Source organism: Pogona vitticeps, chromosome 1 (assembly GCF_051106095.1).
Source record: "Pogona vitticeps strain Pit_001003342236 chromosome 1, PviZW2.1, whole genome shotgun sequence".
Lineage (NCBI taxonomy): Eukaryota > Metazoa > Chordata > Lepidosauria > Squamata > Agamidae > Pogona > Pogona vitticeps.
In genome coordinates, this window is record NC_135783.1 from 166,764,647 (window position 1) to 166,778,488 (window position 13,842).

Consider the following 13,842-nt stretch of genomic DNA (forward strand, 5'->3'; position numbering starts at 1 on the left):
TGTCTCAGTCCTGACCTCCCCAGATTTAACAGAGAAAACCCCTTCCAGAAACCCCGGAGAGCTGCCGTTTGTCAGTGTTAGCAACTCTGGGCTAAATGGATCAAGGGTCTGACTCAAGGTAGGACAGTTTCTCTACACACATCCATTCCCAATATAGAGCTCACTCATGGGGAATTTGTATGGGTCCCTTATATGACAGTAGGTAGTATGTGTCTGCTACTTTTCATAGTCATCATGGATATCAATTGGCATCAGTGCTAAGAATATCTTGAGAGCATTGTAAAAGACAGCTTTCTGCTGATGGGAGCAAAAGGAGATGTAGGATTTTTCGGTGGGTTTTTGAAGAACTGGCCAGAAACAATCCTATAGGTAATTTCTACAATGAACTTGGATGTCAGATTTGAAGTCTTGCCTCAAGCAAACTGGCTCTGTTTCCTCACCTTTTTTCTGTAACAGTAGAGAAAAATATGCATGGGCTTTGGAGGCGTTATATAGCACTATTTAACAATTGTTGATAGTTTTTGTAATACAGAATGTATTAATTAATGTTTAATATCTATGAGGCTGCTAGGTGGGGTCAACAGGGGTGTGGGGCTTTATGTCATCAGTACGTTGATGACACCCAGCTCTACTTCTCCTTTTCTCTAACCACAGTGGATGCCCTTCCGTCCCTTCAGCACTGCCTGGAGGCTCTACAGCAATGGATGCAGGAGAATGGACTGAGGCTAAACCCAGACAAGATGGAGGTCCTGAGGGTGGGTGGACCCTCCATTGGTGGTTTGGGAAACTCCCTCTCTTTTGGGGAGTGACTATCAGCGCAAAGAGTAAGGTTCACAGCTCGGGGTCCATCTGGATCCAGCGCTCACCATGGAAACTGAGGTAGCATCAGTGGTCCGATCTGCCTATTTCCATCTCTGGATGTTGGGGCGCTCACTACTCTGGTCCATGGATTTGTAGTCTCAAGATTAGACTACTGTAATGCGCTCTACATAGGGCTACCTTTGAGATTGATGCAGAAGCTTCAAATGATGGAGAACACGGCAGCCAGACTTTTTACTGGGGTGAGAAAATATCAGCATATTTCCCCCACTCTGGTTGCCCTGCATTGGCTGCCCATTCGTTTCCGCATTGATTTCAAAGTGATGACATATAAAGCCCTAAACGGTTTAGGACCTCGATATCTGGTGGAATGCCTCCTCCCACCTAGATCTACCTGAATCACTCGTTCTAACGAAGACGGGCGGCTGAGGGTCCTAATGCCGAGGGAGGCCTGGAGAGAAAGAACAAGAAACTGGGCCTTCTTGGCAGTGACCCCTCACCTATGGAACAGTCTGCCCACAGCCATCACTGGGTGTTTTTAAGATCAAACTTAAGACCTGGCTTTCCCTCTTCTCATCACCTAATTTCTTTTGCCATCTTGAATTATATTATTACATTTTTTATTTTAATATATTATGTTTACTTTTATGCATTGTTGTTAGCTGCCCAGAGTAGACTTCAGTCTACATGGGTGGGGTATAAATTGAATAAATTAAATAAATAAATACTCTGTATGTGTACTCCCTTTAAATACATATGCTCAAAATGGCTTTCTGTGGCATGACAAGAGTCTGAACTGGGAAATTCACAAAAAATCATAAAATATACAGAGGTAGAGAAAGGTATATGGGGAAAGACACCTTTCTTTATGGAATCAAAATTTCAGAAACAGAAAGATAAGGAAATCAATACCTGTGGCAACCAGCATGAGTGTTCACTATCACGGATTCCATCATAATAGGACTTTTGGTCAGTCATCCAGAACCCACACAGCCAAAAGAACAGGACATTCCAGCCACCCGCCCCCCCCCCCCATAGCAGGGCTGGCTTACTACATTTTAGAGTGACATTTGCACATTATCACTGAAAGGATTACCTTCTGGAGAAGGATCTACCGTTCAGTTGAGAGACTGATATTACTTTAACTGCAGCTCAATCACTGTCAGCAGCAGTCGGCTCCACTTACGGACTTTTCAACCTACGGACTTCTCCGGCCACAAAATTTAACTTCGACTTGCGGCTGGAGAATCGACCTACGGATCGGAAGTGGGAGGCAGGGAAAGCGCCAAATTCAAATTTGGCGCTTTCCCTGCCTCCCCCTTCCAATCTGTAGGCTGTAGGTCGTGCCTCCGGATGCCTTGCAGGACTTCTCTGCCACCATGGGAGGCATCTCGGAGCCCAACATCGGAGGAAGCCCTTTGAGAGCTCGGAAGGCAAGAAGGCAGGGAGAAAAGGTGGGAAATTCGAATTTGCAGCCTTTTCTCCTTGCCTGTTTGCCTTCTGAGCTCTCAAAGGGCTTCCCCCCCCGACACTGAAGGAAGTCCTTGCTCCAAAGGCTCCCAGCGACAGCAGGAGCAGGGTGGGGCGGGGGGGGGGGCTCCGGATGCCTTCCATTGCTTTTCTTCCTGAAAGGCATCCGGAGGTCCCCTGCCTCCACCGCCGCTGGGAGCCACGCTACGCCGGGCAACCCCAGCCATGCTCGGATTCCTGGGAGTCCAAGCATGGCTGGGATAGCTGGGCGCGGCTTGGCTCCCGGCGGCGGCAGGGGACCTCCGAAGGCCTTCCCCGCCACCATGGGAGGCCTCTTGGATATCCCCCCCGCCACCGATAGTGCCTCCGAAGAACTATGGGCGGCGGCAGGGAACCTCCGAGAGGCCTCCGGCAACGGCGCCGAAGCCCTCAGAGTCCTCTGGCAGCCTCGATGGCTGTGGCAGGGACCTCCAAGAGGCCTCTGGCAGCCGCGCCGAAGCCCTCGGAGTCCTCCAACAGCAGCGATGGCAGCGGCGGGGGACCCCTTGAAGACTTCAAAAAGGTAAGGTGATTTTTAAATTTTTTATTTTTTATTTTTTTGGGGGGGGGTTCTTGGGCCAGATACGAATTAAATGGTTTTCAATGCATTCCTATGGGGAATGTATTTTCGACCTACAGACTTTTCGACCTACGGACTCTGTTCCAATACGGATTAATTCTGTAGGTCAAGACCCCACTGTACTGCACTTATAGCTACATTCTTTTAAAGGTTCTACCCTGTATTTTAAAATACCTGGTGATCCAATGTTAGAAAGACCAAGAGAAAAAAAAACTCACCATTAAAATTTTTCTTATTGACTGGGTCATGGTTTGGACAAAACATTCTTACACAACAAAGAAATGTTGAGAGAAAAGGAAATGGGTTAATGCATTGCATTAGTAATCACATTCATTGTCAGTAAACCGAAAGTACAGGCAATATGATATATTGGAGAAATGCTTGATTCAGGAGCTATCCACTTCCTGCAAAGAACGAATCTGGTGGGTTTTTTTGCAAACTATACCAGCAAACAGAGTAGAAAGATCTGTCTTCAACAAAACAGTAACACATTACTATGACCTCTCTTCCCTCTCTTTAGGGGGGGAACCCTACTCAGCAGTGTATTTCCCTGTTCTCCAAGACTCACGCGAGGCATTTCTGAAGTCTTCAGGAGTAGGCACTTCCATTCGATTAGAAGGCAAGTTCTGTTAAATCTGAATAATCTTCCCTTAAAAGATTAATTGAAGTTAAAGACCAGGTTTTTCTTTCTTTCTTGGAAGCCAATTGTGGAGAAAGATCTCTAAGCGGCAGAGACTCTTTGGCAATGTTGGAGGTTTTTTTTACAGCGTCACAACTGACAGAACTGAGAAAGTGAAACTAATTTTGTATTTTCCACCTTAACCCTCCCTCCCTAAAATCTGGCTTTTTTAAAAATTAGAAGCTTGAGAATCTGGAATGACTGAACAATTTAATCTATGGAGCTTTACTTTGAACCATAAAGGTGGATTATAAATCAAATAGTCATTTTTACGACCAGAATGTCCTCCGCAAGACTCTGAATTCGGGCTGGCCAAGGAACCATGAGGGAAACCTGAGCAATTTAGTCTGCTTGACTTTTATGGATGGGAGACTGAGGGTGAGACTCATTATTGGGATTTAAAATGGAGGCTTATCTTGTATGCTGTCTTCAGGAATTTCAATTCTATCTCATCAATCATCTCAAGGGTCAAGTTTCAAAATTGAAGGCAGAAATCAAAGCAACATTTCTCGGCTTGGACATTAAGATAGAGACAGGAGACAAAGACTGAATTCACTGAACTTACTGAACAACTACTATCATCAGAAAGAGAGGAAGAGACTACAGTACTGTTCTTAAGAAGCAGGAGATGGGAGACAAACAGATTGATTGCATCTAATTCAATGAACGATTGCCTCCGGAGAGGGAGAGCCTTTTTTTTTTTTTTTTTTAAAGGAGAACTAAATATTTAAAAATGAGGAAAGGAGGGGTGGGGAAAGGGTGGGAAAGCATATTGAAGTTACCTTGATGGGAAAGAATGTAAAAGGGAAGGCATGGATGAATTTAGATGCAGAAATTTATGATCAGAGATCGGATAGATCTGTGTTACTCCAAAATCAAGATATTGATTATACCGAGAGGAAATTAGTAAATCGGATAGAAAATGCCTTAAAGAGATTTCATAGACGGCATTTTAAAACTGGCAAAAGGAGAGCAAGAGACGAATCTTGGAAGTATGATACTGGTGCTGAGAAGCAAAAATGAAAAGGGAGAAAGTAACCTGCGGATTAAATGATAAAAATTCTTGTTTTGAGAGATATATAAAGCAATAAAGCAAAATGAGCAATTATACTACAGTATGAGCAATTTTGGCCAGATGGGAATCTAAATGGTGGACAAGCACATGTAAGTATGAATTTTAGAAAGGTCAATGAAGAAAAATAATATCAGATGCTTTTGTTTCTATGGTGCATATATAGAGGTTAAGTATGAATGAATTACTATACTGATTGTATAGACAAGATTACGTATTACCTGCAAAAGTGGAGGTATCTGAGAAATGTATTGACCTGGCTCAGAGCTTTTGTTTGTGTGTGTGGGGATAAGTTATTTTAAAGATGAAATTAGGAATGCTTATCATGAGTATTGGATAGAGGGGTATGCAGGTGAAAGAATTTATAGAGACTTTATAGGTGGCACTTAAAAGCTGGTAAAAAGAATGTAGGAAATGAATTCCTAGATTTACAAGGCTATAAGTAATCAGAAATCCCTGGTCTATATATGGAGCTAAGAAATACAACAAAAATTGGAAAGTTACTTGCTGAATGTCTTAAATGGTTGATAAGTACATATGTACAGTGGTGCCCCACTTAACGATTACCCCGCTCCACGACAAATCGGCTTGACGACAAGGCTTTTGTGATCGCAAAATGATGTTTCAATGGGGAAAAATCGCTTTGCGACGATCAGTTCCCTGCTTCAGGAACTGATTCTTCGCATTACGATGGTCTAAAAACAGGTGATCAGCGGCTCTCAAAATGGCCGCCTGCTGTGCAAAATGGCTCCCTGCTGTTTTCAGGACTGATTTTTCGCATTACAGGCACCGGAAAATGGCCACCTTATGGAGGATCTTCGCTGGACGATTAGGTATTTAGCCCATTGGAACGCATTAACCAGTTTTTAATGTGTTTCAATGTTTTTTCCTGCTTGACGATTTCGCTCTACAGCAATTTCGCTGGAACGGATTAACGTCGTCAAGCGAGGCACCACTGTATGTTAATCATTATATAGCTAGGAAGTTACTTTTTGATCCTAATAATGGTTTAAATATGTTTAGTAGGGTAATATGGTTTATGTAGTCAGAATTATATGCTAGATGGATATATGGAAATTATCTCCCCACATATATGTTTGTTTTGTATGTCTTTTTGTGTTATAATAACAACAACAACAACAATAAAAAGATTAATCGAAGTTAACAGAACTTGCCTTCTGAGGTTTTTACAGTCCCTCTAAAAGTAGACGAGAAAAGTATAAGGAATCCCTCAACTCTGTTATGTGGCACTATGTGCATGTGCTAACAAGGCAAAAAGAAAAAGAAAAAAATATGTGAGAGAATCAGTGAGCTACTCATTTCTTTCACACATGTGGTGGAGATCTTAGCATTTGCAGGTGCCACAGAGAAATATGAATTATGGAGAACATTGTGGAGAATTGTGGAGAAATTTTTTGACTAATTATATTAAAAGAGTTACTGCATTTCGGGATATAATTTCTTTGTTTGTTGCCTTCTTCCTCAAGTGGCGATCCAAGGCAGTATATGAAAATATTTAAAACCCACAATTAATTAAAAACAAACCAACAAAAATGTAAAATTATAATATACTGTACATATATTTAAAAACATGATTTAAATACTGTACTATAAATCCAATTTTAGAAAGCCTCCCCATCAGTCCCTGTCTGTTGGTTCCTCAAAAACCCTTCTAAAGCACTATGTTTCAGTTGCTGATAGAAAGAAAGGAGGAAAGTCACCAACTGGACCTCTGGAGGAAGGGCTTCCATAATCTGGGAACAGCCAGAATCACTTTCTTGAATCAGTTCTCTCAGTGAATCACTTCTTATCAGTGCTGCCTCATATTTGTCTGTTTAGAAATAAGCCTCATGGAGTTCAAAGAGAGCTACTCCCAGGAGGGGTGCACAGGAGTACACTCTTGGACAGGTTACTCTTCAGTAATGTAACATTTCCCTGAAGGTCTGATTTCTGTAATGTTTGGAAGCTTAGTAATTCTTCTATATTCTTCTCATAAAGTATTTTTTCCAAATATATTTTGTAATGTTTGCTATTTTTGACACTGTCTAGATATCAATTATAGTAATGTCTTCCAAAAGGAGCCTCGTGGCGCAGTGGTTAAAACGCTGTACTGCAGCTAAAACTGTGCTCACAACCTGGGGGTTCAAATCCCAGGTAGCCGGCTCAAGGTTGACTCAGCCTTCCATCCTTCCGAGGTCGGTAAAATGAGTACCCAGCTTGCTGGGGGGGGGGGGCAATGTGTAGCCTGTATAATTAAAAATTGCAAACCGCCCGGAGAGTGCTTGTAGCGCTATGGGGCGGTATATAAGTCCAATAAATAAATAAATAAATAAATAAAATTAAAATGGTATACAATTTGAAAGTTATCCCAAGAGGAAAAATATCCAAATCTTGATTTAGCATCTTTCTTTCCTAGCATATTTCCTATTATTTCTAACATGAGTTATTTAGTTGGCAGAATGGCTAAAATATCTGTAACTATTTCACTGTCTGCATCACAGAGACAATACCAAGTCATTGAGTCTATAATCTTTTTGCTGGAGTACATTCTACAGTCAAAATAAAAGCTTCCAAATATTTGCCAATTTTTGCTGAGCCACCTTGTAAACCTGGCAATCAAAACCCATCTTGTTTGTTTTAAACTCAAATTTATTTTGAAAATCTGTACACCTGTTTACATTTAGAGATGTTATCTGGTAAAGATGGTTTACCATAATGTGGTTAATTTTTTTTGTAAAAAACCAAAACAATGGCTCTAAAATCAAAGATACGAGTATATATACTTTCCTCGTATATAGAAAGGGCTTCTCAAGCAAACTATCCAAAATCATACAGGTTTTACAAAACACTTTGTTAAATACCGGTAAATGCCTTTAATTTCATCTGTTTCTACTGCAGCATCATCACACAATGCACAGAAATAATGGTAACTTCTGCGACAGGTTTTTATCTCACAGCCAACAGTGGCTCCTTTCTTGCGACAGAAATTGCATATCTGAAACAAAAGAGATTATGACATTTTAAGCAAATGTACTTTATGTTCAATGGATTTGGATTAGCTGTGAGGGCTACAGGTCCCATAATTCCCCAGGGAGAACAGCTACACTATCTAAGGAACTTGGGAGTCGCAGTCAAAAACACAGATCTGTAAACCTCCAGTACAGATATAACAATCCTAACTTTGGTTGTTGTGCGTTTTTCAGGCTCTTTGGCCATGTTCTGAAGGTTGTTCTTCCTGACGTTTCGCCACTCTCTGTGGCTGGCATCTTCAGAGGACTGGAGTAGGAGCTGGAATGAGCTCCTACTCCAGTCCTCTGAAGATGCCAGCCACAGAGACTGGCGAAACGTCAGGAAGAACAACCTTCAGAACATGGCCAAAGAGCCTGAAAAACCCACAACAACCATCAGATCCTGGCCATGAAAGTCCTCGAGAATACAATCCTAACTTTCTTGAGAAGCATTCAGGAAGCTAAAAATGAACAGTAGGCCTACACATTCCTGGTCTGTTCCTCATCTTCCCCATCTTCAATGCTATGATCCTGATTAAACAAACCCCCTCTGTTTTGCCCATTCGGTTCCGCATCGACTTCAAAGTGTTGATGCTTACGTACAAAGCCCTAAACGGTTTAGGGCCTCGATACCTGGCGGAACACCTACTCCCACCAAGATCTACCCATGTCACTCGTGCGAGCCAGGAGGTAAGGCTGAGGAGTCTAACGCCGAGGGAGGCCCGGAAGGAAAAGACAAGAAATCGGGCCTTCTCGGTGGTGGCTCCTCGCCTCTGGAACAACCTACCTCGAGATTCGTGTGGCTCCCTTGCTGGGTATCTTTAAAAATTAAAAACATGGATGTTTTGGCAGGCCTTCCCCCTCAGTCAATTCCTGATGCTTTCTTTCCTTCCTTTCCCCATTGTCTGCTCCCATCTTGTGAAATGTATTTTATTCTGTGTGTTTTTTGTTGTAAGCTGCCTAGAGTGGTCTTAACCAACCAGATAGGCGGGATATAAATTAAATAAATAAATAACGAGGAACTGCAATTAACATCAATTTATCAACCAAGATATGAAGCTATGCAGTGATTGTGACTTTAAGCAATGGTTTAACAGATACACGGCCTCTCCCAATTTGAAGAGACCCTTGTCCAGCAGGCTGAGGCAAAGAGGCAGTCCTGGAACCAGCACAATCAGGGAGCTGGACAGGGGACAGATTGTATTTGTCTTCAGTGTGGAAGGGATTGTCAGTCTTGAACTGGCCTCCTCAGCCACACTAGATGCTATTCCAAGTCCTCCATACAGAGCACACTACCATAGTCTCTCAAGACTGAAGGATGCCTAACAGACACAACCAAACACATGAGACAGGCAGGACAAAGTATCTTGCTTTTTCTTTCCAGACAATTAAAAACACTAAAATGAAAGCCGATGATTATTTTTAACTGCTTGTTGTAAACAGAGTGTATCTAATTTCCCTGGGGATTCATGTTTTCCATTTCAGCACTGGTCTTTCGCAGAGCTGCATCAGTTGGTGAAGTTGAAAAGTTTCATAGCATGATTTAGTATTATCTATTCCAGGGCTACTTTTTTATTTATCTCTGTACATGGTCTTCTTGCTACATTTACCATTTTTGACTCTCCCTAACCAAGCAATTAAACTTTGTCTAGATCTGTTTATTATTTGCTTTTAATCAATTTTACTCAATACAACTATTATAATTACCTCCTAGATACTCCCATTACCCATGAAATTAATTAATCTTGTCTTCTTACAGTACTTGAACACTCATACTCTAATAGTGCTTGTATAAGGTTTGTATAAACTACTGTGGTTAATTAGGGCTAACTGACAAGATGTACTGTATCTGTGTGACTGGCTGTACACCTGACTGCAACTAATTTTATTTATTTTTATTTATTTATTTGATTTGTATCCTGCCCATCTGGTCTATACGACCACTCTAGGCGGCTAAGATGCGCCCTGACATTTTGTCAATTAGCCACAGTGTATTATGCAAACTTACCAACAGGATTCTAGCCATCATTTCCATATACAGTATCTCAATCTTATTCTGACATAGTTTGTGAAATGATTCTGGGTAAATTACAGCTATGGCAACATCATACACCAATACACTGATTTGTTTAGCATGTTCCATTAATTCATAAGGATGCTCCGATCTGTCAAACAAGGGTTGAATCAGCTAATGGATTCTTAGGACACAACTGGCTTACTTGATACTAAGATATTTGTGTCATGAGCATCAGTTTCGTGCATGATCACTATTAATAATATTAAAGTTTCTGGCAATACCTTTCACATTAATTTTCCCCCCAACCATGCATAGATTCAAGCCAGAAGACAATGACAGGGGTGACCAAAGAATATCTAGACTGTGAATAATGCTGCATTGTACAACCTGTACAGATTCCAGATTCTTAATGTGAAAAGAAGCTATTTTGTGTTAACTCTTTCATTGTAGGAGTAAATTAGTTTTTAAAAAAATCACAGTAAATGGATGTCTCACCAGCCTTTTTCCTCTCTTTATTTCACTCAGAACTGAAGTCACATCAAACCTTATATCAACATTGTCAGGACTATATTCTTCAGATTCCATAAGTCCAGAGGAATATAACTAAAAATAAATATGGCAAGATTTATTTATTCTGAAAGTCAGAGCATATCAAATTAAAGCAACAATGAATATCAGCAAATGAAATTGTATTCAGTGTTCTTTCCTAGACTTGCATATTAGTTCTGCATATTTATTTATCCATGAGTAAAGGTAAAGGTTCCCCTTGACATTTAGTCTACTTGTGTCCGACTCTAGGACGCGGTGCTCATATCCGTCTCCAAGCCGTAGAGCCAGCGTTTGTCCATAGACAGTTTTGGTGGTCACGTGGCCAGCACAACTAGACATAGAATACTGTTACCTTCCCACTGAGATGGTATCTATTTATCTACTCGCATTTACATGCCTTTGAACTGCTAGGCTGGCAGGAACTGGGACAAGCAATGGGAGCTCATTCCATCATGTGGATTCAATCTTACGACTGCTGGTCTTCTGATCTTGCAGCACAGAGGCTTTTGCGGTTTAACCCGCAGCGCCACCACATCCCACTATCCATAAGTAAAAACTATTCTAAATTATGCAGAATTTAAAATTTTATTTTAACCAGAATTGAGCACAATACCTGACTGCTGTCCTTTAATCTTAGAAGATAAAGGATGGTTCAAGAACCTCTACTCAACACAGAAATGAGGCAGTTGAAGATAAAAGAATGGTCATGTTTGTTCACAAAGGAATCTTTCAGGCATCTATCCTTCTTCCAAAAATCTATAGCTAATCAGGCAGCGAAAAAGTGGAAAGAGCTACCTTAGCTGAATAAGTAAGAGTCACTGCCTTTCTTTCCTCAGTTTTCCCTGTTTCCAAATCTAGAAAAGAAGAAACCATTCACTTCTACTATCTTTAATTATTTTTATTTATACCCCACCCATTTAGTGAACATGCCACTACTCTTGGCTGCTTACAAAATATAAAACCTATAGCTAAAATATTAAAACCACATAAAACATATTAAAAGAAAACCAAAAAAACCCTACCCCCCCCCATAGAACCACCAGTCTGGGACATAGGATGGCAGACATCTCAATGTTCTTCCCCCTTAACATCTTTTGGAGTTTCCATGCATGTCCAAGTGACCTTTGGGATACCTGGAAAGCAATTTCTCCCACAGCTAGCACACCTATTATAATTCTGAATAATTTATGGTTGTGTAGATACTACAAATACAGTCAACCCTTGACTTACGAACATCCCTAGATACAAACTTTTCAATTTACAAATGGCTCAGTTGGCAAAAATTGGCATTGACTTGCGAACGGAGCTCAACCTACGAACGAGGTGGAGGCTCCATTGGCAAGTCAATGCCATTTTTTTGGCGAATTCGAATTCCCCACCCTTTCTCCCTGCATACGGAGCTCTCAAAGGGCTTCCTCCGATGTCGGGGGGGGGGAGCCCTTTGAGAGCTCAGAAGGCACCGATCGCGGTAGCAGGGACCCCCAGGGAAGTCTCCCATGGTGCTGGGCAAGCCCTGGGAGACCTCCCTGGGGGTCCCCGCTGCCGCAATCGGCACCTTCGGAGCTCTCAAAGGGCTTTCCCCCAGACATTGGAGGAAGCCCTTTGAGCCCTCCGAAGCCAAAAAGGCAGGGAGAAAGGGCGGGAAATTCGAATTCCCAGCCCTTTCCTTCTGCCGTTTTGCCTTATGAAATGCTGGAACGGATTAATTCCGTTCCCATGCATTTCAATGGGAAATGGTACTTCAACTTACGAACTTTTTGACGTACGAGTGTCGTTGCAAAACGGATTAAGTTCATAAGTCGAGGTATCATTGTACGTATTGGATAGAACGCCTAGGGACAGATGAAATCTACTACCAAGAAAGTTCAAATGGTATTTTTCAAAATTCTTATATATGAAGTACAGAATTGGTTATGTGCCATATAACTGATTATTTTTACAAATGATAAATACTAGTAAAATCCACATTAGGGCAATAGCTTTATTAGACCACAACAAGCTCATGAAACAGCTTTCAGTATTTTAAGTTGTCTAGTCCTCAAGTGAAATGATAACTAAACCCCCTTCCCTAAAAACTGGTGATGATCAAGCCATGAAATTTGCATTAAAACATCATGAGTGTTTGGGACCTGAACACAAACCTGATTATTTTATTTTATAAATTATTTGTAACAGCAAATCTCTTCTTCTAGAGCCATACACCAAAAAAGTGTAATTATTATGAAATTGCTTGAAAAGGGGCTGTTCAATTATTTTGTGCAATATTTTATTTATTTATTTATTCCATTTATACCCCGCCTATCTGGTCACTGTGACCACTCTAGGCGGCAATCAGAATGTTGTTGCAAACCTCACCAAACAGTCCTGATGAGCCGCAAGGTTCTGTTCTTTAGCAACATACATAATTGCACATTCTTCATCTTCTGGACAAAATGCACACTTTCTTCTGATCATTTTTGCCATTATGAAGTCAGCTAAGGAGAGTAACCTTTGAAAAGGATTAACACAACACACTGTCTCATAGGTCAAGCAGGGTAACAACAAATTAAAATGCATGAACACAATAAACTACTAAGAAATCCCCAAACATTGCATTTCAGTCTCCTTTAAAGTCTTGCATGTTTCAAAACATCATGGTCCCAGATAAACTTCCTTAACATCTGCTCATGAGGTATTTCCTGCAAATTTCCCAATTAACCATCACCCCACCTCCCTCTTACTCCATCATAAACTGCTTGACAGCAGTGATATACCATGGGAGTAGGAGTTAAGAAGCAAGCTAGGCTACAGCAGGAGCTCCTCTTTGGGTAAGGAGAAAAATCTAAAGCACGGGGCTTTTTGGATACAAGACGTTTTATACTCCAGGGGAAAGACTGACAAAAATCCTAGCATCCTCACTTTAAAAGGCTCTTAAGCAGGAGTGTTTCTTTCTGCTTCAGATTTTCAAGGCTCATTGCTAAACTAAATGTGTCCACAGTTTGATTCAATATAAGGTGCCCCTTAAGCTGTGGGGTGGAATTGTGGCTCATTGGTAAGAAACACTCCCTCTCTGCAAAAGTCCAAACTTCATTTTCAAGCATCTTCATACCAGACCTGGGAAAGACCTTTGCTACAGATATAGGAGAGTTTCTGATAGTTTCGAATTTGATGCTAATACTGTAATGTTACAAGAAGGGAAACAGCCTGGTCATGCCTAAAACAAAGCCACACATCAAATAACTGATTCCATAAAGTAAATTACAATGTTCAAAGTACACTTATATACATATTTGGTTGTTGTTGATCTGGACACACTCTTCATTCAAACATATGCCTCATTCAAGAAGGACTGCATCAACTCACCCTTCCACTCGGGGACACCAGACAAAAACAGCTAGACTATGTCTCCTGCCAGCACTGCAATCCTCAGAAGGCTCTCATTGCAGTTTGTCTGATCTGCATTTCATTTTTTTTAATTCAATGCACAGATATCTAAGCAACAGATCAGTAGACAATTTACATTAGAGAAAAAAGGGGGTAGATGGGGGAATAGGCTTCTTTTTCAGTGCCTGCCAAGAAAAGACCCTAAAAGACAAAGCTGTTTCTCATGGGGAAACTTTGTCAAAGTCT

General features: G+C 41.1%; 1 protein-coding gene across 16 annotated transcripts in view; it reads right to left on the reverse strand.

Moving 5' to 3' along the window:
* Window positions 1-13,842, reverse strand: part of PHF11 (PHD finger protein 11) — a 47,953-nt gene that overhangs the window by 32,402 nt on the left and 1,709 nt on the right. For 12 of the 16 annotated variants that reach the window (XR_013537685.1, XR_013537684.1, XR_012085061.2 and 9 more), the window contains exons 2-5: window positions 12,589-12,721; window positions 10,180-10,287; window positions 7,521-7,654; window positions 3,127-3,173 (exon numbers count right to left, since the gene is read on the reverse strand). Coding sequence is in view for 6 of the 16 variants with exons in the window: in XM_020796726.3 (XP_020652385.1) it covers window positions 3,127-3,173; window positions 7,521-7,654; window positions 10,180-10,287; window positions 12,589-12,696 (397 nt within the window). In the remaining 10 variants the exon portion in view is untranslated. Of the gene's footprint in view, window positions 1-3,126; window positions 3,174-7,520; window positions 7,655-10,179; window positions 10,288-11,028; window positions 11,467-12,588; window positions 12,722-13,575; window positions 13,705-13,842 lie in introns of those variants that run through there. The other 4 variants (XM_078378345.1, XM_078378362.1, XM_072993855.2 and 1 more) reach the window with 4 other exon arrangements.